This window comes from Pipra filicauda, unplaced genomic scaffold (assembly GCF_003945595.2).
Source record: "Pipra filicauda isolate LSUMZ 115617 unplaced genomic scaffold, ASM394559v2 scaffold48_size3843733_pilon, whole genome shotgun sequence".
NCBI classification, from domain to species: domain Eukaryota; kingdom Metazoa; phylum Chordata; class Aves; order Passeriformes; family Pipridae; genus Pipra; species Pipra filicauda.
The window spans coordinates 2,286,651-2,314,268 of NW_024104631.1; the positions used below are offsets into that span (position 1 = coordinate 2,286,651).

Here is a 27,618-nt window from a genome sequence, read left to right on the forward strand (position 1 = left end):
TTAAATAAGTGAAGTTAAAGCCATACAGACCTCTGTAAATTATTTTTAAGAATCGTTTTTCTCTGCTGCCAGTTTATCCATTCTTCTCAAAGTCTAGTTAGTCAGCGCCTGGAAGAAGTGGAAGGCTTCCATCTGTTACTACTTCAAAGACAGCTATCCTGAGAGGAAATGTCAACCTGTCCAAGACATATGTTTCTAAACATATTAGACCTGCTGTCTCTGCCAAGATGCAATTAAACACTATCTAATCTTTAAAAAGCCTGCAAGAAATAAGTTTTAAATCCCACACTGAAGAATGACCTGCACTGAATAAAGTCAAGCTTCATGGTGACTTTTAACAGCCTAATCTGTTTACACTAAGAGAATTTCCTGACCCAAGGTTCCCGCAGTAAGCTTGCAAGGATTGATTCATCTGCACTACAAGCAAGCCACAAGGGCTCTTAAACTGCTTCTACAGCAGGGCATTATGGCAAAGCAAGTTTATTTCATGGTCCTAGCAGTCCCTCCTTGACTCCAGAGGCACCCACTCCTTCTCTCCTCCTTTGTCTGCCCATGCTTATTCAATCCGGAGGTGAGCTTTTGTGGGGAGAAAGACCAGGGGAAAACTGACTTAAAACCAAATGAAACAATAAGCAGGTTTCTGCTTGTTTACACCCCTGAATCACTGTAGGGTCAGCAGTAGGTGGGAGCACCAGCCAGGGCAGGATGGGCATACCCAGAACAGGAGAGCCAGGTCAGCTTAGGCTGTCCCTGAGCTGCTGTGAGATTCTCCCGCAGGGCAAAAGCTCCAGCCAGTTCCTGCACTGTCATTTTGAGATTGTGACTACTCCCAGCAATCAGGGCAGAAAAGATCAGACACATAAATAAAAGGCCCTCTCCTGCTTGGACAGGCAGGTGGGTTATTTCTCCCAGAAGTCCACTCCTGTGAGGTATTTCACCTGAGTGTGCTGCCATGGGCAGAGCCACACTGCAGCTGTTGGCCTTCAGACAAGTAGCACTGGCCAAGCAGGACATGCCTCAGTGGCCTGAAGGAGGGACAGAGACTATGAGTAAATAAATGTTTCCTAATCAGAACAGAAATCAAACCCAAAGCTGCCCTGGCAGAAAAATGCACTAGTATGTACAGTGCAAGTCCCACTAGGCACTAAAAAAATATCCCAGCCAGGATCCCAGCAAAAGACAGCACTGAGACAGCAGTACTATTCACATTAATACATGCTAGCATGACATGCTGCCAGCTTTGTCTGGCCATCTTTTTGTTTCCAAAATAACTAGGACACGAAATCTTTAATTGCTGCTATTATTCTTCATTGGATAGGAGCAGATTTCTTATTTTAGAAAAGTAACTGTCATACTGTCTCCTATCAGCAGCATGAGAGAAGAGGCAGCTGTGGTACATACTGTATATTCTATTTTCTTTCTTCTCCCTCTTTGGGTCACGCACTGGCTATTCTTTTTCTCTGTTTGGCACATGTTACTGACCCTAGACCCACACAGAACACTCACACTAAGGAAAAGATCACCATTAAAGAAAAGGTCAGGAAAGGAGGAAAGGCACCTGCACAAATACTTTTTTATTGAAATGCAACACTCAGTCAAAAAGGATGAAGTTTTCTCCTTAAAAAGTCAAATCCATCAGGTTAAAGGTTTACAAGACACAGATGGAATTTTGCGTATTTTCTTCCAGACTTAGTACAGACATTAACAAAAAAAATAAGCAGAATGGGACAACACTTTAGGCTGATTCACAAATCTAAACTAGCACATGACATCTGAAAAGACTCATATGGGTAGAGTCAAGGTTGATATAATCAAAGCTTCTCCTGCCCAAGTTCCAAAGCACTGGAGTGCAGTAATTGAGTTTCTCTGTTGTAAAGATACAAGAGAAGCCATTTTTTCCAACAGATGACTAATGCTGACAGCTTTATTTATTTATTTAACTTTCAAAGCAGAGTCATTTTTAATGGATCTATAATTCAAAATCTCTTTAATTAATTTTCCTCAAGCTTCCTAGAAATACAGATTTGGCTTTCTGCATTGAAAAACAAGTCAGTCAAGCTCTAAGCAGAAAAAAAAAAAAAACAACAAAAAACCCCCGAACATTTTAAAGTCAAAGCTATAAATGAAACAAAAATGGGATTTTATTAGGAACGCTGGTTGCAATTTCACCACATAAGCTACTTCCAGCATTATACAATCTTTTTAAGTTGCTCTTATTTTTCCTTCCTGCCTTCTATCCATTTTTACTTGCTATAATAAAAAACATTCTTCCCTTATATTGCTTTTTGCCTCACCACATTATTGATTCTGCTTCCTGCGTGTTTTTTGTTACTTTTCTTTTTTCTGACTCCGTAAACGGAGTGCTCTATATCCAGAAGACAGCTATGGTGCCTACCAGGACAGGACCGAAATCTGAGAGGTAGGAACAGTGGAACTGGAAAAGGTCCCTGAAGAGCTGACAGACTGACACTTTGTTCCTTCTGGACAGCAGTTTCACATCAAGCAGAAAACTCTAAGGATTTGTTTATTTAATTATTTCGGACAACAATCCCTGGTGCTTAAATGTCTATTGAACTCAATGTTGCACAGAGAGAATGCCCTCCTTGTTTCTCTAAGGAATTAATCTCAAGTGTTTGGATAACAGATAGTACATAAAGTAACCTACTTATGTCTTAGTACCAGGGCACACAGGTCTTCCCGTGTGCATTTTTAACAAAATCATCAATTATAGTGTACAGCACTCCAGCAGAACTCGCCCTCTTCCACTGAACCAAGGCACTCCTTACGTCCTTGTCGAGCCGAGGCATGCGCAAACACTATGCTCCACTGCTGCTTCTGCCAGAGAGATTATTCCCCTCAGAGAACAAACAACAGCAGAATGAAATGTATGTCCTTAGCCTAATATATTGAATACGTGAGGTAAGCCACTGATGGAGACGTATTTGCACTTAAATGCCTGACTGCATGGGAGAGGACTGAGGCATCACTTTACAAGACAGTAGTTTGCCGTCCAAGAGGGTTGGCTTTGCCATGGGACTAGGACAGAAAGCTGGGAGGAGAAGCCACAAGAATTGTTAGCCTGTCCTGAACTCCTCCAAACACAAGGTAGTTAGAGAGAAATGCTGGGACATCCAGGACCTGGGGAAATCAGCCAGAGAGGTACAGGAACATGCATCCAGAATTTCTGATGCAAGTACTGAACCATGCTTCCTGCCACGGTTCAGCACAGACTCTCTTCATCAAGGGACATATTTCCAAGCCACTGAACCTTCTTTGAACACCCTTTCTCTCTAAGATATCAAGTCTAAATTCAAGATTATCTACAGCTGAAAGACTCCTTACTGAATGTATGTACTAAAGCAGACACACAACTCATATATGCAAAACTGGAGTAGTGATTGAGAAGATTTGCATATCATTCATTAGACTTCAGTAAACTGATTTCTTCTCTCACAATTCATACCATAACCAGAATTCAAAGAATGTGAATAAACAAGTTTCCAAGATACTAGCAAGCACTTAGGTCTCAACTTATCTGTAAAAACTATGTAAGTGTATGAACAAGTCATTTAAGAAGGGACCAGATGTTCTCAAAAGACAAAAACATAGCTCATACTTCTAGGTCCACCAGTAATTGCAGCATAAGACTTACAAACAAATTCATTCACAATGCAACTTCAAGCAGGTTTTTTTTTAAAAAGAGAAAAATGAGTGATATGAGCACACTCTGTAGACTGACAACAAATGAAACAAAGAATTAAAACAAAAGTGAACTTTTTATTGCATCTGACTAAATAATATGCTCTTGTGGAATTACTGCAATGAGCACTGCCTGCACATTTCATGCTTTGAGTGAAATTTAATTAACTTGAACTAGTAAAAATCCCACAGGGTTATGTTATTTGTAAGTGAGAAAATAGGAGTCATGTTTGCGTGACTGGGGGTGGAAATTTGGCTGGCCTTGTTAAACTATAGTTCCTCTTGAAAGACACATAAATATTTACGTGAATTTGTGTGCTGACATTTGTTGCCGGACTTGAATATTCAAAGTCACTACAGATAACTTCTAAATGTACCTTCCTCATACCCATGGCTTTTCCTCTATGCACATCCTGTTGCCATAACTTGGCTTACATTTTCCTGACGAGCTAACCTGTAAGGAGAGGCAGGAAAGGGAAGTAAAGCACTATTCATTCCTAGGTGATTTATGAACCTCTGTGTGCTTCCTTTTGCAGCAGAAAGTTGACACATGCACACAAGAAAAATGTGCATATGCCTGTGCTCTCACTGGGAGAAGCATCTGGGGAAAAAAAAAAATCCAGCCCTTTATGCTGTCTGTCTTAAGGGCGACTCTCGAGAATGTTGCTGCCCATCTCATTTCCAACACTATCCCATCCTGTTTTCAAGTTCTGCCAAGTGCAGGGACACAGACAAGGAACAGGGTAGCTAAAACTCAGTAAGGCAACATTCATAGCATAATATGCTTTATATGTACTACTTCTCTGTGATGCTCTCTGTAACAAATTCAGTTTCCTGCTAGGAAAAAAGTAAAGAGAAAAGCTCCTCTTCATTTCCTTTCAAAAGCAGTGAGCTTTCAGCCGTGCAATAGGGATGAGCAGACCTATGACTCTATTTGACATTGCTCAGATTAAAAAAAAGCCAAAAGAAATTAAAAAAAAATCCATAAAAATGTAATTACAATCCTGAACAGATACAGTTACAAGTATTTGCACGACAGAAGGTAAGATTTGGTATACTGAGCATACCCAAACTGCTGGAGCTGGTCTGGAACAATTAAAAGACAGACAGTTTAAATGATAAAAATGCAAGCTATGTTCTGAACTGGGGAAATTGCAAGTGTACTCTAATCTCATTTGATTGTCATCATCACAAGTGTAACAACTGCAGTGTTCCATCTTAATTGCATTCCCAATTGACCAGTCATATAAAAAGTACCTCAAATAAAATTATTTCCTCGGGCTTTTTGTCACATTGACAACACACATGATTTTCAGAAACTGAAATGGAAAAACTGATTAAAATTAGATTCTGTTGCAATTCCTGCATTAACCAAACATCTAACCTGCCAAGGAGCTTTAGAAAGATATTCCTTTTACTCTCCTCTAAGACTTTGTGTAAATTAACTTCAAATCGGCTGCCTAAAATGGAACAGTTTTTCCAGGATTCAGGACAATGCTTCAAGGGCATCTCTGCTCCAGAATACAGTTTGTAGGGTTAAAGTTAGGATGAGAGTCCACACCCTAATGGCAGACACTGTGTCCCTTAAAGAGCCTATGCCCACTCTGCCCATAAGAAAAGGAAATTTAGGGGAAGTACTGAGGTGAAAGAGGTGAACAGATTATGAGTTGTAATTTGATTGTAGTGAGGAAAGCAGTGTAGATCAAGGAAGATTTATACTTATAAGAAGAGTACTGTAATTCCAATAACCTTTTCCACTCTTGCATAAATTGAGCCCCCAGGCATTTGATAAAAGGCATGCCTCGTGCTTTTTTTGAACAGCTGGAGAGCTCCTACTGCATACTATTTTTTTAACAGTTCTCGCACAAAGCCATCCAAAATGTAGCAGTAGTGTTTCCAGAAACTCACATCCTATCTCAATATTGGAACAGTATGTGGCTGCTCTTTAAACAAAGTGGTTCTGTATCATTTAACAATTAATTGTCACTTTAAGGTGAGCCAGTTAAGATTTTTCATTCAGTGGATCCCTCTGTGATCACTCCTACCAGATCTGCATCAAGTGACTCAGAGAAGGGAAGGCTGGTTACATAAACAGAAGGTAGGTGGCTTAAAAACCTTGATCTTATCAGACCTGTCAGTGGAGAGAACTGACATTACTGCAGAGCTAACTCACATGTCAATGCACTGGAAAGGAGTCAGATGTTTTCCACATCCTCTGATTTAGGAACGCTTTGTAGTTATTTATTGAGCCAGTTCAGATTACACAGAATAGCTTCAGAGCCTGCGGTTTCCAGTGCTTCACCTGCCTTGCCTTGCCTTGGCCGTGCTTGTTACCGAAGAGTCAGGAGAGGAAAACTAAGAAGAAAATCAATTGTAAACTTGGAATGCTTCAGGATCTCAGAGCCTATATGCTTCTCTGAGGGAGGGGGTGGGGAAAGAAAAAAGAAAAAGAAAAAAAGATATAAATCTCATGCTTTATATTAACACCTGACTGGAAGAAAAATTATTTTACAAATCTGACATCACTACACCGAACACCCAGAGGCTTCCATGCTCCATTGTGGCACTTGCTCATTCTTCAGCCTGAAGCAAACTTTCTAGCACACCCCTCTAGCTTTCCAGGATAAATGTTAAAAAAAAAAAAAGTCTTAAGAAGCCATGTTTAGCCTCTCAGATCATTGCCTGTGTAACTTACAGGAGTAACAGGTTAGATTGACCTAGCTATAAATGAGAAAGTTACATCACAGCTGGACATCTTAACCAGCCTGAAAGCCTTTGCCAAGCTTCTCCAGGCTTTTGAAACACCTATGATTTTCAAAAGTGTTTCTATCTTTTTTTCTCCCAACAGTGAAAGAGAAGCAACATGCTCACTCTTTCTGCTACTGTGCATCCGAGGGACACCCCTGCTTCCTTGCTCCAACCTGAGATGTCGTCTCCTTTCCAGCAAAGCTATTTCCAGAGCTTATTTACTGGTTCATTCAAGTCTAGACATTCTAATTTTGCAGCATAATCTGTAGCTCAGTCACCCATGAAACTGCTGAACAGCCTGCAATTGTGTGCAAATCCACACCATGGCTGAGCTCAGGTACAGTCATTAGTGATAGCACATAGCACTTTAATGGGAGGCTCTTTAAACCTGTCAGTAGCATTTGCCAGAAAAATATATCTCTTCCTCTCCTCTCCCTTAAATAGTTTAATTAATACCATCATCCTAGCTTCAGCTCCAGAAAGTGACAAAAGCAGGGACACTGGCAAGGAAACAGACATAGCACAGGATGTGAACAGCTCTAGGGAAACTCTTGCTTCCCTTCACTCATTTAAAGGTCCTGCCCGGTGTGAGCCCACATTCCAGCTCTATCCCCCAAGCTTAGGCAGCACAAGAGACACTGTGCCCAGCAGAAGATTTCCAAAGGAAGCAGGGACAAGATCAGAGGGCACATACCACTTACAACAGCACACTTGGTCTTCTCCAGAGGGAAGATGAGTGTCTTGCCTGGCAGAGGGCTCAGGAAGACATTGGGTCCAGCCTGACTTGGTCAGCAGCATGTGAGAGGAGAGGGCGTGCATGGAACAGGGAGGGGGGAACTCCTGCCCTCAGCCATGAGACCTCTTGCATCAGCTCATGCCAGCGAGCCCTAAGGAAGGGATCTGTGCTGAGTCAGCTGCAGTATATGCCCTTCTCCACAAGGATACGGGAAAAGACTGCCCTGCTGTCAGGACCAAGGCAATGACCCAGTGAGACTAAAGTGATCCAGAAGCAACACCCTTCCCACCTTCAAGATTATCAGATTTGCTTTCTCCCGTGACTTCCACATTTCCCCAGTGTACTTTGTCCCACGAGTTGCAACCAGTAAGCAGAGCTATTTGCAGTCAGTGGCATGACTCACCTGCTACAGGAGTCCAGCAGACACCAGCAGAGGCATTACTCAGGTATGTGCCCCTGCTTAGGGCTCCCTCACCTCTTCCCCTCCCTCTCAGCCTGACCAAAGGAAAACTCCTCTCAGGATCGGCTTAGGGCTTTCCACCCCAATGGCTAAACTCAAACTCCTCTTCTTCAGCTCAGCAGGAGGTTATGGTGCTGTGCATCCAGCTGTGCTGAGCTAGCAGGTACGGAATGCCCATCCTTCCTCTCTGAATGTGCACGAGGCAACAAATACCACAACAAAAGGCACCCTCAGGCTGTCCCCTCCAGCCCCCCAGTCTACACTCTTTTCTACATTTAACTGCTGAGCAGGCCATACATCCCCTTCCAACCACTGTGGCCAGTGCTCCTTAGCACCCTTTCAGCACCTCTCTCTCCAGGAGATTTTGCTGCTGGTCCCAGCACACTCCTCCAATGAGGGGTGGCCCATTTCTGCAGAAATCTGCTCAGCAAATATTGCAGGGGACCTCACTGGCATATCACAACAGGCAGGTCTAGCTCTGTGCATTAGATGATTGCTCGGTGTGGTGTATTGGGAAGTACTTTATCCTCCAGGAGCAAAGCTTCCTTGGGAGCTTGCTGGTGCCTCACCACACAAGATGTGTGCCAGCTGATGAGGAGCACAGGAACCCACTGAAGATTGGTACCAGGCAGGAAACCACTTCTGGAAGACAGAAGCTCCTTACGTTCCACATCAGCATGAAACAAAAGCCTTTCAAAGCTGTGTGTGGTTGTTCAGTGGAAAAGGATTTGCTGCCTTTCATTTTCCTACATGATGCAAGGACCCACAGCACCCAGGAGGAGAAAGCCCAAGGTTTATTGCTCCTCTGCTTCCCTCCTTCACACCAAGCATGATCAACTGCTCAAAGCCTGTCTCTTGATGCAGTTTCACTAGAAATTTCACCTGAAACACCTTTTCCAACAAAACTGCAGCAGCTGCAGGAAAACTTTTCAGTTTAATAAATCAACATCCAGAAGTGGTTTCTTTAGATAAGCTCCGAGCAGCTCCAGGCAAGAGGCTGTACTTGGAGGCCACAAGAAGTGAGCTCACCACAACATCGAGGAAAGCCTGCAGAGGAGAACAGGCAGCTTGGGCTCAGCGCTGTGCCTCCACAGAAGGCAGGCCTCATTCCTGGGCTCACTTAGCACCTTTGGGCAGACAGGTAGGGAAACAGTACTAGGCTATAAAGAGGAGTGTGGTTTGAATAGTGAAGGCAACTCAACCTTGGCAGCCCTGTGTTTTAAATAAGACAGCACTTTGGTGCTCTTCCCACTCCCAAAGCATTCAGAACTGTTATTTACAATTTCCCTTAGGCAGGCCATAAATCCAAGATCAACTAGCAAGCTCAACACAGCGTAAAAGGATCCCAGTGGCACACTAATTACCTTTGCAGGCTATGCAAGCCTATACAGTTTGCTTCTGCACAGTAGCTTTGGAAACTTTGGCTAATGACTGTGACTAGCAGATCAAACTTTCCACTTTCTATTGTTCTGTTCAGGGCAGCCAGCCGGGAATTCAGGGGCAACAAACCTCCAGGGGAAGAAATCAAGGACATTAAGGGAAAGGGAAGAGGGGCTATGAATCATAATATTACTCCACACAGGAATGCAACGGCATGCTATGGCCTCCAGCAGAAATGAAAAGATAGTAAATCTAGATTGAGAGGAAGCCTAATAGATTACAAGGGCTAAAACCAAAACCACCACCAAACAAAAAAAAACTATTACTCCCATTCTCTTATGACTTTAGGGATTACTTTTCTCCCGCTACTCTACACCAAGGTGACAACCTTTTTTTTGTTTTGTTTAAATGAAAGTTTTTAATACAGTAAAAACCCACTCCCCTCATCTCCTGAGACAGAAGGCCAGAAGACTTATCAGAGGTGCAGGTGCTGCATCTTTCACATTTTCTCACTTCCATGGAAATGAGCTGATGTTCAGCCTGCAGCTAATTTCACACAGATCTCTCCTAACACCTACTAGCTCTATTTATGTGTTCTCTATGCAGACAGCAGTGGTTATAGCAAACACCTGGGGGAAGTAAGGACAAAATATCAGACTCAAATCATTACTCTGGACCAAGAAGAGCATGAAGTAACCAGAATATGCCATTTTCTGAATGAAAGCCTTGGATGGCAAGCTATTGTCTGGTTTAAGGCAACACAAACACACTTTCACACCAGTCATAAAAAGGTGTGTAATGAAACATTGACTTAGTTGGCATTTCTGCATGAAAATCTTCAGTTGCAATGACTCTCTTAAAAAAACATCCACCAACCAAGAAAATCTAACGTGTTACATTGGGCTGCGAAAAATTCCAACAAGCCTGTTATCCAGCTGAATGTTACACTGGCAATGGTTGAAGCCCCCTCCCATGGGAACCACAGATTAAATTACTTCCCCAAAAAACTATAAAGTCTTCAGTGGTAGTTTTGGGGTCTGGTGAAAAATTCTTACTAGAGATTACATAAGCAAAGGTAAGAAGAAGGAAAAAAGCCACGTATCTTGGATTCCATATCAGGTATAACAAAGTAGTGCAATACAGAACAAAATCCTGTCTCCTGCAGTCAGGCCCTTTCCCCTTAGTGCAGACCAAAACCAAAACAAAAACTGGGGAACTTAATACTACAAAATACTCCATACAAAGTAACGATATTGTGCTAAATCTTGATGGGTTAGATGCCATCTACAATAGGAAGTTAATAAAAGTTTATGAAGATCTGTACAGCAACTTCCAGGATATAATTAGATAATACTTCTACAGAGCCATAATAAAGAGGAGGAAATTTTGTGTTTTCCTCAGTTGGTGTGGTACTACCTGTTAATTACAGATAGCCAAGGAAGCAGAAGATGATCTCTGGAACATACCCAAGGGACACAGATTAGGCTGATGGCATGTATGTACTCTCCATGCATGTACTCTCCAAAGGCAAGGCCTCCCAAAGGGGTTTTCAAATGTTTTGGCTACAAGTTTACTAGTCACCTCACATATAAGCATGTAGATATTTCGTACAAGCTTTCCCTCAAGTTTCTCTCAGAGATTTCTTTTTTTTCCCCTCATGAAACAGACAGAAACAACAACAAGAAGTTGATAAAAGGACTTCAGGTACTTCTCACATATTTTTGCTGTAACTTTACAATCCTGAGGCAGGGACACAGGATATCTTGCTCCAAATAACAGAGGAAACTCTGAAAACGTGCCAGAGTACATACTGCTAGAGACAGCAGAAGTGGCAAGTCTCCTACTGAGCTCAATACTGCAAGGTGAAATCTACTCCCCTTACACATTATGGCTATGGCACGGATAACTTCTAGGTTTAAATAACAACAGCCAAACCCAAACCATCTTATAACTCTTTTAAAATGAGCTCTGAGACAGCTTTACAGACTGCTCTGTAGCAACCTAAAGAGAAAGCTGCAAAATCCCTACCTCTTTACCAAAACTCAGGCTAAAGCTTTTTCAGTCCATATGATCCCGGTTTGATCTGTTTGAACAAAAGTGGGGAGCCAGAGAACAGCAAACCACTTATTGGATAAAGTTACATTTGTATGGGTGATGAAGGTATACTCACGCAGTGCATACAGGGAGAGGACTATTCCAGCCAGGCAAAATCCCTCGAAAAACCTGAGTGTGCTGAACATGGTCACATTCACTGAGAGTGCCACAGTCAGTCCAAATATCAAAATGAATATGACAGAGAAGAGCAGCACAGGCCGTCGACCAACCCTAAAAATAAGGAAGTATGGAGAAACAGTTAAAAGCCAGGAGGGACATAATGCTAGATCATTAAAACTGGCAAAGAAGGGAACAAGTCATACAATCCCTTCCAAACATTGCCATCAATTTTTAATGCTTGTTTCAGTCTTCCAATTTTTTTTTTTTATTTTTTTTTTTGCCCACTAAACCCCAGATTTCTCTGCCAGCTTTGCATTGACAAGTTCATTTCAGAGGGGATTAAGCAGAGACAGCACACTGTATTACTGCTTGATTTAACCAGCATTTTCAAAACACCAAAGATAAACAAGGAAACATCTAGGAACTAGCACAAAGCCATAAATAAGTTCCTTGGAGATGAAAAGCAACTCCTCAGAGTTTTCTGTAGTAGCATGGGAGAGTATATGGTATTATATGCTATATGGTATAGTACATTATTAGCTGCAGGGGCCTCCTCTTCCCAACAGACATGTGCTTCTCAGCCTCATCTGCAAGAGCAGGTGGCTCAAAAAAACTACTTTTCTTGGTCTCATTGTTGCAGGTAAGCCTAACAAACACGGACCGAGCACAAAACAGGACTCACGTCACTTTGCTGAGCCTCAGAGAGCTGAAAGTAACACTCACAAGAAAACTGTGAGCTTCAAGTCCCTCCACTTGGTATCCCTACAGCAGCTGCAGAGACCCACAAAACCAGCCTGACTGGAAGGTGAGGAATAAACCACTCCAAAAATAATTTCAGGCAACAGGGGCATGAGGACTTGCAGCCCTCCTTTGCAGCTGCAACCTCTAATTGCATGTGTTGGTGCAATGCTGACAAGGAGAAAGAATTATGCTGCCACTGAATGTGGGGGCAGTCGCTCCAGAGTTTAGCTCTTTTATGTTCAAGGAACATGAGATTTTTACATCTCTTACTCATATGCTTAGTGTTTATAATTTCCCCTTCTCCCCCTCTCTTCCTGTGCAAGGAGAATGATACGAAGCACCAGAGCACATGGCTATTTTTAAGCAAAAATTGGATCATTATGTGGAGGTTTCCAAATTTTTTTCAACTTGTCAACTCCCACAAGTTTTCCAGTGGAACTGAGGATCCCTTTTAGTCAGCTCCATATGCCATTTCCACAAAGAATACATGAACTTGCTTTTCGTAGGCAGCTTTCACAGACCCATTCAAAGCAGTCTGTCAGCTGCAAGCCAGCCATCAGGTTGAATGTCAGCACAATAAAGAGCATTTAAATCTCACAACTTAGTCCAGCTTCACATACTGTAGCACTTCTATTCAATTATTTCAGCAGATTGTTACCAGCAGTTATTAAACACATTATATATATGCATTCATAATTACAACTTTGGGGTTTGCATTACTTAAAATGGACAAGATCCATAAAATAGGGAGAAAAGGGCTGAAAAGGAGACACTGGTATAATTTTTTACATTTTTGGGAACTAGAAGAGTGCACCAGTCATCATTCGGGCTTTTTCAAAGTCACACCTAAGAAAGTGATGTCATGGCTCCTTGCATGAAAACAGGTTTACTATAATTTTCAGCTGTAGCATCACCTGTGGGGCACCTCAAAGATTTAAATTGCTGGCATTAGCCATTCAAAATTTTTAAAAAAGAACAATGTTTTAAAACAGAACCAATGTGCAAACTGAAGACAGCATGGTCAGAGCAGGCTGCTTTCCATCAGCGTACAAGCCCAGCCCACCAGAAGAAGAGCTGCTGTTGAGCTGAGGGTGGGAACATAACATCACTGGATTGGTGATGTGGAATGCACTGGGGACATGCTGGACACGGGGGCAGTTACTGCTGTGTGTGCTTCAGATTTTACATTTACAGAACACAAAGCACTTGGGGCAGGGAAGGGAAGTAACTCACATGAAACCCTGAATACAGACAAAAAGCAAATGAACTTTGCGTTATCAGCAACCTCCACAGACTTTTGCAGCCCCATTTTTGTTATGCCAAGTTGTAATTCATACCAATTAGTATTTGTGGAAGTGTTTTGCAGATGAAAGGCATTATGCAAACCCTCAGAATTAGGAACTTAATTCTCATCACAAGCCTGACCTGCCATTCCCTGATGTTGATTGAAAAAGACCTCATGCTTAGCATACTTCAGTTCCCTTCTTCCCCTCCTCCCATCCTCCGTACTTGAGGTTATCCATTATTACGACGCAGAATTTCTTCTACCATTATACCAGTTATGCAAATGAATGGTTGCTGGTAATGAAAAATCAGAAAATCGAAGGGCCTCCTGGGCCTGTGAAAGCCAACTGAGGCCAGGTAAGCCCTCTGGTAGGAGGCATGTCCTCACAAACACAGAACTAGTGTTCTTCACCCCGGCATGCAGTACACTTCTCAAAAAACAAAGCTCCAGGGCAGCTATCAGCCATATATTTGGTGATCCAGCAGTGTTTTGACAGGATGGTGTCTTAGAGCATAAAAAAAGCCTTTTATATGCAGACAGAATTATCTAACAGTACATGGAAATGCTTGTGAGAAATTAAACCATACACAATTTCGCTGGTAAAACAGCCCCAGGATGCTATCTGCTGCCATCCAAACTGTTCCAGAGAGAGATTTCTGTATCACGGAAGTCTCAGCCTACACTGCATGCTATTATCTAGATCAAATGCTAAATGCTGCCTGCACAGGTAAATAACTAGGGATACAAGCAATTCCAGGCTTTTGAAGAATCTGCAACCCACACAGTGTGATAAGCAAATACATCAAAAAGATATTCCTAATGTCAGAGTTGCACCACAGGGGAAGAGTGAATGGTCTGAGGACAAGACCTGTTCTTCCCATGCTCCTACGCATGTACCTTGCTGTTGCAGCTGATCAAATTGCTCTTCCCATGACATTCTTTGCAGGCTCTCTCTTGGTTTTGGGACTTGAACTGACATAAAGGCTCCAAAAAGCATCAGAGCAGGTGCAAAGCAGGGGCACTGTAGGACAGTGAGAGGCACCAACCTACTGTCTTGATGCTACATGAACACCAAGCCCACCTGCTCCAGAAGGAAGCCTTCCACACAAACCTCAGTCTGGAGCTGGCAAAATTGCCAGTAGCACTTTGCTTGTGGAACAAGTAACTTATTCAGGCGCTGGACACAGTCGGTCTTCACATATCTGAGCATGTTTACAGACTTTCCTCCTATAGATTTTCCACACAGAGCTATCCCAGCATGCACACCAACTGTATTTTGAACAGAGAGCACTCAGTTTACTTAGCAAATTGCTTTAATACACTCTATGCCTTTGCTTTGTACACCTTTAAAACCTTCTTTCAAAAAGGAAAACAAAAACCCCTAGTGGTTAAAAAAAACCCAAAGCATCTTCTAATTATCTACACTGGAGAGCAGTATATAAGTGAAATGAGAACAGATTTTGAAATTTTGTAACAATTCCTATACATTACTCTGTTTAATCTCCTCTGCTCTTGCTTGGGACTGACATCCTTTTTTTACTTAATTTTCTCTTCCTACAGGTACAATCCGTACAATTCCCTTTGTATCCATCTCTCCACACAACTCTCCACCTTTGCAGAAATTGAAGCTGTGATTAAACAGCAAAGTAAATTCCATTTAGGTGTTCTTTTACCAGTCCCCAAATGCTACTGTTAAATGACGAAAAGACTATCCAGCACAGGAGCCCTACTGGGTTAGGTACATCAGCTGGCAACAGGCACTAAACAGGAGTGTGAGGACTAGCTTTGGTGGCAGCAAACTGTGTCCATTCTGGTCACCCACAAAAGGGTCACTGTTCCCTCCAGCCACCAAATTACCCTTTTTCTCCTTTGTACCACAGCTGGAAGCCAGATTCTCATAAACTCACTAGACATTTCTAGGTATTTTAAAATTAGGGTAATTTTATGCTGCATTAGCTCAGCTAAGCAGCTCGCAGAGGGGTCCAACAAACGCATGTGGCAGCGCAAAGTACACGCTGGGGACAGAAATGGATGGAAGCACAGAATGCTCCTTTTGGTAGCAGAGAGCTATTAAACCTGCTTACTGCAATTCTCTCTCAAAGCCAGTGCCTTAGGCAACAAGTTGTTCACTTATTTGTGGCTTATTTGTCAATTATAGCACCACTTTCCTAACTTGGTAATAAGTCTGCTTTCTCCACACTGATTCCTTTTTAGGAAAGCCAAGCAAGATCTCTCATTCATTTCTCCTCTATACTTCCTATGAGTTTTTAGAGCCCCGTTTTACTGTGGTATTTTAATCAAATTCAACTGTATTTCATGCATGTTCCCTATTTCACTGAAAAGTCATGATTCCTTGCTTGCCCAAGAACTTTCAGCGACTATTCAAGAATTAAGATGCAATTTCACTAGGAATGCTTGATCCAAATTACTGCACAGCTGCAGGGGGCCTTTTCTCTCCCAGCTGACTGGTGAGTTGCTGAGGCTTTATAAGATTTCCCTAATAGGCAACTCTTCTTCCTTTCCTGTTCTAGTTAATGGCAAAAGAGTTAACTTGGGGCCATTTAAAGCACCAACACTGGCAACTGTGCTAGAAGCCACCGAAATGACTGGGACAGCATCATAGAACTATTGTTTCAGATGCTGCAAGTTTCCACTGAAATCACTTGAGTCATCCCTTTAATTTTTCTTTCCCCTCTTCTACACTACAAGACCATTTTCTAAAATAAAAGCTGAATCCTCAGCATAATTGGAGTATCCAATAACGCCTTTAACTATAGCAGTTTAAAGAATTGCAGTCTACTCTTTTAAGTTTAATAACCCAATACTAGCGCGACATTAGTCAGCAAATCCTTAACACTACATCAAAATGTTTGCTTAACAAGAACTTTAAAAGAAGAACAAGGGAAAGGTTTGCAAAAGACAGCCTTCAACTCACCGAAAGATACTGTGTAAGCACAAGGCTGACACTACATTAGTCACGTTTTCAGTGAAATCAATGCCGCTTCCAATTTCTTTTGGCCCTACTTCTTATTTAAGCAAAAGAAAACCCTAAACTAAAGGCTTCACTTGTATAATTAGAAAATACTCAATTCTGTACTAGCTTTACAGCTGTAATAAGTTGTGTCAGCAGGAAATAGCTAAGTCAAATAGAGAAGAGTCTGTGTTATTTACCTTGATATAAATTACTCAGGTTCAAACAATTAAAACAGTTTTAAACTGTTTGTCCATCATGGTTCTTTCAGAACTTGAGACATCATTACACGAAGGTTCTTCATGAATATAAAGTAGAAGACAATCAAAACAATATTTTATACTGTTACTTATTTGTAGTTACATTGCATTAAAGAATTTTTCACTTACCAGTCAGCTATACATCCTGTTATTAAGTGGCCGAAGATTAATCCTACAAGCAGGGAAAATTTAGCAATGTGGACTTTCCAGGCAGAATCACAAACAAGATCCCACTGGAAGAAAAAAAGAGACAGATAAACTGAAATAAATTAGTTTCTCAGATGTGTTTTAACATAGTAATATCAGTGCAGAGCTTCTTCCAAATGTCAGTCCTAACACAAGTGCAAGGAAACAGCAGAGGAAAGCTTTCCCCCTCAAGTCAAATCCAAGACCTCAAGAAGCAAATTAAAGACTCATTTACTTCAGTGAGTTTTATCAGACCCTTAATTGTAAGATGACAATATCCAACACTTAAGTCTCCCCCTCTCCAGGTCACACAAGTTTAGCCTAAGGGGATATCTCCATCTGACGTTGGCAATACTGCTGCAGCTGAAGCATCTCACTGTCATTGCAGTCCCAGACACCCATTATCAGAGCCCCATGAAGCCCACCAGCAGTAAGCCTGACAATTTAAGAGCAAGTGCTCCAGCTGATATCCTCAGAGCTGCTTGGAAATATTGGGAAAAACAGCTGCTTTGCCACAGACCCGATGGCCATTAGCTTCATGCTCTCAGTGTCAGGATTCTTTTGTTTTCAGAAAAGCATCTTGATTTCCCCAGGTGGTGGAAGGGGATGAAGACTAAATAAAGGCACAGCTTGTCAAGACAAGTCCTGGCATGGAGCTAGACAGGGCAGCTGGAGATCCCAGCACAGCCATGCAACTTCTTGGGACAGAAGCCCCCACGGTGACATTTCATGGCTCAGAGACCAGACAGGTTCTGAACCTCCACAATAAAGCTATGCCTAAAACTGAAATTACCCTTCTGTCCAAAGGAAGGGGAAAAGAACCATTTCAGGCAATTTGTCATTAGGGTACTGCCTCATTCCCATGAGAAAGATAGGAAAAACAAGGTTTCTAGTGAGGCTTCCCTAAACTCCAAGACATTTTCCTTCTAGGCAGAGGAAACCAGAAGAACCAGATTGCATTCCTGGCTTTAGCCCAACAACTTCATTGCCCTCAGAGATGTAACTTAATCTCTCTTATGTGTAAAGTGTGGATACTTACTATTATACCCTTGAATAAATATAAGAAGATATGTTTGTTTGCGGTTTGTGAGGCACTCAAATATTGATGGTAATGGGAGCCATGCACATTACATGACAAATAAGTACAGCTAACTTTGGAGAGTCAGACACTCTAGAATTGAAACTTTGCAGAATAAATGGCTGTTTGTGTGTAATGTAATAGTAGCAGCCCTCCTGACACCACGAACTGGAGTTTCATAGCCAAAAACACAAAGTAGAAGTATGCAATTTATTTTTAAAAGTTAGATGCAACTTCAAAAAGAGCTTCCTTCAAAACAGTTCAATTAGGTGCACTGCACATTTCCATGACGTACAACCCTCCCACAAATAAGGCAAGACTCAGCCCTCCAGTTCAACATCAGAGATGTCCTCACTACAATATACCATGTCACTAAGAGGTACAACAATTTTGTGGCCAAAAGAAACGTGCCAGCTTTCAGGATCAGGCTTTTTGTTTAAGCTAAATGTATTTTTGAGTTCTCCACTGCACTGATCTGTACAAGTTGGGACATACACGTGTAATCTTCCACCCTACAGACTGAAGGCACTAAAGAACCATAAACAAGTAGTCTGAGCAAGGATTTTTTCCACCAAATAGCTATGAATTATTTGCAGCAAACAGCTCAGCACGGCAGTGAGAACTGCTCTCCAAAAACCTTGACTTTTCAGGAGCAAGTAGAGGAAATGCAATTACTAATACTTGCAACTCTAGAACCAATCTCCAGCTAGTAAATAAAAATATCTGCCCAGACAAGCTGAAAACAAAACAAAATTCAAGATATATATCTGAGCTCCAGGCAGGCTTTAAAATGCTCCAGCTTCATTTTCACAATCCAGAAGGTGTATATGCTACTTGAAAATGAAAAATCATTTTTGTTTGTAGAGAACAAATTCAATTTATTAAAGACAGTCATATTTATACAAGCACACATTTTGAAATTCAGTAATTAATTTTTAAATTTATTGATGTCAGAGGAACAGTAGTGTCCTCCAAGTACAAAAAGAAAAAAGAGATACCCTGGTGTCTTTCCATTTTCAAAGCTTACTATTGCTAGCCAAAGGTAGCTGGCCCTCACACAAGCCCGTGGCAGAGAATGTGCAGTACCAGATTACACGTAGGTAAAGGCTCATGTTTGGAAGAGCCAAAATCTCAAGAAGGACTATTGTTAAGTTTCAGGCCAGGACAATAGACGTCAAACCCCTCTGGCACACTGGCACACAAAGTAAGAGTTTAAAAGCAGAAGAAGAGTCAATGTATCAGCTTGTCCTTCAGTGGTGCCCAAAATACACCCACTCCTCTCGATAACTTATCTGCGAGTCATCCTTTGTTTGTTTGTTTTTAAGGCTATTGTCCAACTCCCCAGTTGCTCTGACAATAAAAACCACTTATTTCCTTGCAAACCCTGCATCTGGCCCTTCCCTGCCCTTGGTTAAGCACTCGCTCTGCAGGCCAGCAGAAATCAGAGCTGATCCCCCAAGCCCACATGGGCAGTCTAACGCGGGTGCTAGCAGACCAGGCAGCCCTTGACCTTCCTGAAACCTCTCCCTCTGCGAAACCCTCCAAACTTGTAAATTGGGAAATGGTGAAATATATCAGCAGTTGCTTTAACAAAAAATTCCAGAGACTCTGCCATGACCCCAAATTACTCGCTCTGTACTAAGAGCTCAAGTATATCCTGGTTTCTCCTCTGGCAGCTGTCACAAACCACAGAGAGGTCACCATGAAGCAGTTACCCAAAATAAATTTGGCACGACAGTGGTAGGTGCCACCAGGGCATTCAACTTGCAAAGAGAGACAAGAATAAGGAGAGAGGACAGAAGAAAAATGGATGCTACAGTCAAAAGCAGCCTCAGGTAAAGATGACATTAATAGGACAAAATACATATTTAATAGCTAGCATATCGTCCCTACCCATCTTAACACAGCAGCAGAGCAAACCAGTAAGGTTTCATCATGCTGAAAGCCCAGAAATTTTGCCAGAGACCTGTGTTGCCCCTTCCCATCCACATGGAAAAACCTCAGCTTTGAAGAGCTAGAAATAAAGCAGGAACTATTACACAGCAACAGTGCTGGCTCTCCCCTTATATACACCTGGGCTCAGCAGAGCAGAACTTATTTGTCATGTGCCCACATGGCACGGCTGTGCCCAGAGCCGTGGCAGGTCCTGCTCCAAGTGCCGGTAGTTTCATTTGCAAAGATGACACTCAGGTTTGCTCCACAAAGAAAGGAGTGATGGGTTTCCATGTCCCTGTAGAACAAAACACTAGGGTGGGCAGTGCTGATGACTGGCAGTTCAACTGGCACTCCAAGTAAATCTGCACTGGGAGGTTGTTTTGGCTGGAGACTGGACAGTAATCCTCTACCACCTCTTGTAAGAGGTAGTTTAATCTGTTACAAGCAGGAAACCATTAAAACCCCCTAACTGCTCTGGCTGAATTCCCTGGTGTCACACTCAGGAGTTAACAGCGTCAAGCCTAAAGGAAGGATGCTGCTAAACCTTCCCTGGGATTTCTCTGCGTGCCCCTGTCTTTCTGTCCTCCATCCATCATCCTAATACAAGAGATCAGATAAATGACTTGCTAAAGAAAAAGGACTGTATTGTTATGCCAAGCAAAAATAACTGCATATAAAATATGCTGGTGGAAAAGGTACATTGTAGAGAATTTGCCGCCTATGCAGATGTGCAATATATTGCAAGTGGGGTTTTTTTCATGTTGTGACAGCATTTTTTTTAGTCAAAGCTTAAGGAGTCACACCTTAAGGATCCTAATGTTTAACGGGTATCAGTGAGTCACCACCCGTGCTGTGACTCACTATGCTTCACAATCAAGATGGAGGACTATTTAAAATATGGGTTGCCCGGGAAAGCACCTGGCAAAAGGTAATGCAACCAAACAGTAACCATTCTGTAACTCTTTACAAGGGGTGAAAATCCGGACAGGTTTCATGCAGTGAGTCAGTATTTGCAATGAAGTTACAAAGTCACAAATGCAAAGTTTGTAACTACAAACACAAGCTGCCGCAATTAAGGGCTCCTGCCTCAAAAGTCCTTGTCCTCTGGAGGCTGGCTGTGGCATCTAAGCAGACTTAATACCCACTGCTAAAAGGTCATAGTAACATGCCTACCGAGGATTTGGTTTCTACCTTCAACCTGGTAACACGAAAAAGTGCAAAGTAGACTCTTCTGTCCTAAAAAGAAGCAATAAGACAGGAGAGATGCTCTAGTACAATGCTTGCTCGGAGTCTGGCACAAAAAGCCCACGGGAGGGGAACTGGACACACACACTCTTGCCACACTGTGGGTTCACAGTGCTTCCAACAATTCATGCCCAGATTGCTGCTGAAAGAAAGCCCGCCCTCTCCTAAATGGTCTGCAGGTGGATGGTAGCTCTGCCGTGAGTGCTCTCTGCAGTGGTTTCAGCAAGAGGACACCAAAGGATCACCAGTGTTGCTGCCTTGGAAGGCCCTAAGCCGGGCACGAAGCTGCACCCTTGGTCTTTCCCCAGCCAGGCAGCACCTGGCTGCTGTGCTGGCCTTCACAGACTCTGTCCCAATGCAGGTAACATGCCCCAGACACTGTACGTGGTCTCTCAACCCCTTGGGTAAAAGCCTCGCTGTGGGAGCCCAGGCCTCTGCATATCAGTCATGTATGCCACAGCTTACCACAGCAGTCCCAAAGTCCCCCCTGCCTGGGGAAAAGCCACCAGCTTGCCTGCACATTAGATAATGATTTTAAGACCAATAAATGAAAGCAAGAATCTATCATTCGTCACCGAGGTGTGTTGGTTCTCATGTTTCTTTGTTCCTCTCCTTCCTGCTCCATCTTTTTATAACCAAACCCCGTCAATTTACCCCACACAGCACTAGAATCCATCTTCTATGTAAATACCTTACCTAGTGAGACTTAAAATTTATGATGCTTTCAGATTCTCTTAGAGCATTCTTATTAAAAAAACAACATGAACCAAAGCTGTTTTTAAAAAGAATAAAATAGTAAAAAAATAAAGTTATGCTTCTCATATAAGATATGTTAAAAAAGGCAGAGCAGTCTCCAGGTACTTATTTCTGGAGGAAAATCTCAAAGTCAGCAGATGAAGCACTATAAACAAACCCCCAAACAAATGGAAAAGCAAAGAAGTTAGTACTTCTACCTAGCACTAATGCCTCCTCCCAGTACTAAACAATTTGAGTAGTACTCCTAGTTACAGCCACAGGAGACCACTGTAGCAAAATTTCCATCCAGACTGCCACAGGACATTTCTCTCCTCCCCTTCTCAGCTGCTGGCCAAAGATGACACTGTGGTCGCATTTAATGTTAAGGAAAGTGCATGAGTTCCAGAAAGTGGTGTGATACCCAACTCTACAGAAAATAACTGTGCAGTAAAACCACACTAAAGAGGTTGCAGAAGAAGCTTCCCAGAGTGATGTGCCAGCCCAATTGCAACACCTAAAGCTGGGGTGGTTTTACTACCACAGGCATCTCTGTATCTCCTCAGCCATGGCAACATGAGCATATTTAAACTATTTAACATTCAGAGGAAGGATGCCTCTTCCTTCAGATCACAGCTGGGCAAAGCACTCCCTGATCTGTATTTTAAGTGTCAATAAAATGTTCTTGAGAACAGATGGCATTTTTTGACCACCAGTACAACCAGCTAGGTGGAAGTATCAAGAAGGTCACATTTCAAAATAAGGACATTAATAGAGTAAAAAACTAAAAGCAATAATCCTGGAAGACTTGAGAAGAAGGTATAAAAATTAATGATTTGCTCTTTCTTTTGCCAGTCACATTCAGAACCAAACATCTCCAAACTACATCTTTCCTTATGTTTTTAATCAGACACAAGTGGACTGGAAACCAGAAGAGTCATTAAAAACACAACACACAAGAAAAAACAACAAACCGGCTATTGAGAGGGTTTTGTTGTTTGTTTTCTTTGAACAGCCACTCAAATAAGCCTACACCACCTACGCTTGAATGCCTCAATCCAACACACAGTCAACACCTGACTTTCAAGCTACTTCCTCTCTGTGTGATGCTAGACCTCCAAGAGCCAAGTACATCTAACACAGTTCAGCTTTATCATAAGTGGATGCTTTTGCTGAAAAGCTTTGACTGGTGCCAAAGTGCTTAGAACCTTAAAGATAAATACTTCAAAACCAAATTTTTACTGAGCAAGTACACACTGGTATTTTGAGAAGTTTATAATCATCCGAATTTGCAAGAACTTTTACTGTCAACAGAGATATTTTTTGTACCAGAGTATCACCTTTAGCTCAACATCTGCCTTCTTCCCATTCCCAACAAACCTGAGGGCCCTATTCTCATACACTAGAGAGCTTACTAACTCAACAGACGCAAGGGTTTGTTTTGTTCAGCTTCTTATCCAATTTGTTTTTCTTGCAGTGGAAACAACATTTTCTTCACTTTTCATTCTTGGAAACCAGTAATCCATTTCTGACCATGACAGACACCTGGCAAGGAAAGCTGCAGCCCAGAAAAATCACTTGTGATCACCGAACACAAGGTCATAGAAGTGGTCGGGTTGCTTTAACTATAGACATGACCAACCATCTGGGCAACGCACCATTTGAAAAGTAACGCAAAGAAACTACTTTTGACTACTACCACAAAGTTTTTGGGGACATGGGGAGGCAGAGGAGTGGGGAGAGAAAAAGAGGGGAGGGCATGTGAGCCAGAGGACACATGCTTAGCTGTCTTCCAAGAAAGATATAATTAGATTGTGCAGCATAGTATGAAAGCAGTTGCATTAACCTATGAAAACAGTTTCCAACCCTGCAAAATAGTACAGGACTGCATAACCATGGACTTCAGAAGCTTCCTTAATGATTTCTTAAGTTTAATGTAGTTTAAGTTGCTGAAACACATCCTTCAAAACTGCATTTTCTCATACACATGACAGCTGTGAAGTTTCTGCATTAGCTTTTTAGGTGCATATTTCTTAAGTCTGGTATTTCAGCTTTAAAAATAAAGCACACAGGCTCAGTGCCACACATCACTGCATTAACACTGATATAAGACATGGCACTTCCTCCTGGTTTACAAACTTCAACTCTGTCGTGATAATGGGATACCTAAGACAGATTGCATCAAGCTGTTTGCAATAGGAGAGGCAGAGGCACATTGCCTCTTATAATAATTACCTCAGGGTAAGCAGGCTGTCCCCACTATGCCCCACAGGGATGTGCAGCATGTGCATGGCTCCATTTGCCCCAAAGAAGCAGAAAGGCCTTTCTAAGGCCTTTTGGTCATGGCTCACTTTTAAGAGCCATCTCTCCAGTGTCATGAGACGGCTCACAATCACTGCAATCACAAAACAAGCCCAACACTTCAAATATGCAAAAGGACACAGACTGACTTAATTTCAGAGCCAGTAAACTAACTTGGAAAAGATTTAACATTCTGCACTAAATTATTGCTTAGTCTATGCCATAAGCAAAAAAGACTCTCCAAGCTATCCACAAAGCACATCAGCAAAAATCCCAAGATAATGAGATACCATCTGAAACACTGCAAAACTGGAAAAGTTTCATCTATCCTTCAACTTCACACTTCAATCAGGGGTAATTAGCTCTTCTATTCCAACTTTGCTCTCTTTCTTTTCCCCACTGGGAGAGGGAAGAAGGAAGTTTGCTAAGTAAATAATCATTGCTAATACGCTAACAATTAGAATATGATTTGTTAATCATATGACATTCTTCTGAATACTTAACATGATTAAATCAACTTTAGTAGCATCCAGGTACCACCCACTTCTCCATCACTACTTCTTTTATTTTCAGTAGGAGTTCCCTTTATTCTGAGACATTTAGATCTTTTCCAGCCTTCGCCCTCCACAGATTAGTCAACTAACTTGCTTCTCAGCTGATGTTATCTGCTTCGCTTATCCCAACTTCATAATGTCAGCTAACATCAAAGGGTTGGGAGATACAAGATCTTGCTTGCAGCTTCCCTGAATACTCTATTCATAACAGTATGTTCATAATTTTCCAGAGAGTAGCATCAGGATATTTCAGTATCTCTTTTACATCTCTGTGCTGCAATTAAGGATCTTTTCTACACTATTCTGACATGATTAGGAGACATTGTCACAAAACTGATTTTAATCTAAAACCCAGTCTTTGCTATAAAACCTTGTAGCTGTTCATGTCCCTCTGGCTGCATGAAGACCATGAGTAACTACACCCATTCCTAGGACTGAGATACACACTGAAAAATGGTATTTGAGCGCCATTTCTCAGTTTTCAGCTGACCACCACCTTTATTCTGAACAACGTACGTGCTGCTTTGCAACTAAACTAAAAAAGTTAAAGTAGCTATCAAATTTGTATTTAGAACGGGTCTAAGCACTGTAAATAGAAACCACATCTAAAAAAACCCCAACAGTGTAGTTAAATATTAACATTTGTTATCATCTCATTATCAAAAATAAGTTAACACTTTGTGAACTGGTATTTTTCAGCCTACCAAAACACCCATGCTCAAAACATGCTGCAGGCTGCCACCTTGAGAGGGATGACATGGCAAAACCCAGTTTACTATCTTGTTGGGTCTTTTTAGAACCAGGGGGAAAAAAATGAAAATGTCAAGCATGGCATAAAACTCTGAAATGGAGAAGGGTGAAGCAGTAGACAAGAGGAGAAAGTAATTCCTCATGAGAAATACTTGCCATTGTAGATAAAAAGATCAGACACCTTAACTTTGACATGTAATTGCTGCCATGACCCTGCCCTCTCATCATTTGCGGACTACAGCTATTGCAACTCAGGCAAGAAGAAAAGGAGAGGCAGAGGGATAAAAACCCCCCAGGGTCTGGCATTAATTCATACCTAAATAAATATTAAGGGTAAGGAAGAAAGAAAAAATATTTCACTTGTTTTACAAATCAGAATATGAAACTGGTCTGTCAAGCTTGTATTGTTCAGGCAGACCGTGTTTTACACTGCACTGGAAGACATAGCAGGGAAAAGGTCTTACAGTTTAATTTACAGTCCCTATCCTTAATAATATTTGTAGGGTGGACATTGCAACACTGTCTAAATGTTCATGGACTTTGACCTAGAGGCCATGGGGAGACCAGGCAGCTCCAGAGCGCTGCAGAGTAGCAGGGAGACAGTACTTGGGCCAAAATTAATTCCTCCACTACTGCCTGGATGCAAAGAACCTCTTCTAGGGAATCAGACCAACCTGCTCTGAAAACAACACAAGGGTAACTATAAATCACATGCTGCTGGAGAAGGAGAACACACCACTTCCCTGCATCTCAAAAGTAGCATTCCTGATCCACAAGGAGCTTTCCTCCTTGTGGATCTAGATAGGCATCCCAGAAATGAGTATCAGGATACATTCAGTTATCTAATCTTTTGTTCTTGTGTTTCAGCATAACAACTGGCAATTGGGGCTTTCCCAGATTATAAGGGAAAAAAAAATTGTGTAGTACAAGGCACTATTACATCGAATTTTCCTACACAGCACATCACCCCCAGAGCACATTTACCCTTGCCTCATCAGCTCACAGGATAAGCAGGAGTTCCTTCCCTCTCCCCCCACCCCCCACCCCGAATGCACCAGTCGCACCAAACACAGCACTGATCCACCTCCCACCGGGTGGGAATAGGCACAGACCTATTGTGTGTTTCCAGCAGGTACAATATGGCCCAGATCGGTGGGAACTACTCAGCATACACATTAATCATTGCTGTCTGCCAGGTTTTACAGGCTGGTGGGGAGGGCAGGCTCCCCAGCACCCACACTGGGCACAGACCGGTGCAGCTCTAGTATAGTGCCGGGTGGTTATCAGACACTGACACGGGGTTTGCCTGGAGACCTCTGATGATGTGGCCTGAAAGGGTGTTGAAACTCCTTTTTCCCTCCTTCCTCCTTGCCTTTAAAAGGGAATTCAGAACGCACACGAAGTCACCTGCTGTCAAAAGTCTACTGGAAAAAAAATATAAATTACATTGTGAGATCTAGGCACACATTTGAGTGAAGTGACCGCAGCCCAAGAGAAGCGGCTTTGAGGGAATCTAGTGCCAGAACTAAACACTCAGCACTGCTGCAAAGCTGCAGCATATTCTATGACAGGTTATTCTGATCTTCCACATACTGTCTGCAGCAGACCCCAGTCCTTTGTTCTACAGCAAGATCTCAGCCTAATTAATTCCAGTTACTTGTGGGTAAGCCACCACCAGCCTGGTTGTGCTGCAGAAGAGCAGGAGGAGGAAGGAGTATGAAAGGGAGGGAGTGAGAACAACTGTCCTGAGCAGGGATGCTAGGTAGCGTGGAGGGGAAACTAGGCAGAAACAAACAGGCTGACAGGGAAAACAAAAGATGAGGTACACAAAAGCACTCTATCTCATCCAGCATTTTCTAAATTTAGCAGCTCTCTAGAATTTATTTGGAAAACTTTAATTTAAGACTTTTCACCATTAGTACGGCCAAAAGTTTTTAAGTTCAAGAAGACCATAAATCTCGTGTTATTCCAGATGTTGTTTCATTAAAAAATGAACCCATTCATGTTTGACTGCCCTGTAATCCTCATCTCAACATCACCATCAGAACTGGCTACAAATTACATGCCTTCCTAAGTGCCAGTTCCTCCTCTTTGACAAACACTTTAAAAAAAAACATGAGGTCACCTTTTATAATTACACTCATGTAGCCAGGGTGAAAAGCAGTAAAACTGTTAGTGCACTTTAGAAATTTGGATTTAGACTGCCTGAACAGCTGGGAAATATTCACTGTAGCCTGCAACTTCTGCCATAACATTGGCAGAGTTGGTATTTAAATTAAATGACCGACGTATTAGGAAGTGGAAGCAAAAGCAAACAAAACCCCAACCATTTCAAATATCACG

At 42.1% G+C, this 27,618-nt stretch overlaps 1 protein-coding gene across 3 annotated transcripts in view; it reads right to left on the reverse strand.

The window, feature by feature from the left end:
• The window catches only part of SLC22A23 (solute carrier family 22 member 23), a 113,085-nt gene that overhangs the window by 78,266 nt on the left and 7,201 nt on the right, over positions 1-27,618 (reverse strand). For all 3 annotated transcript variants that reach the window (XM_027727981.2, XM_027727979.2, XM_027727980.2), the window contains exons 2-3: positions 16,624-16,727; positions 11,194-11,348 (exon numbers count right to left, since the gene is read on the reverse strand). In XM_027727981.2, coding sequence (XP_027583782.1) covers positions 11,194-11,348; positions 16,624-16,727 — 259 coding nt within the window. The remainder of the gene's footprint in view (positions 1-11,193; positions 11,349-16,623; positions 16,728-27,618) is intronic.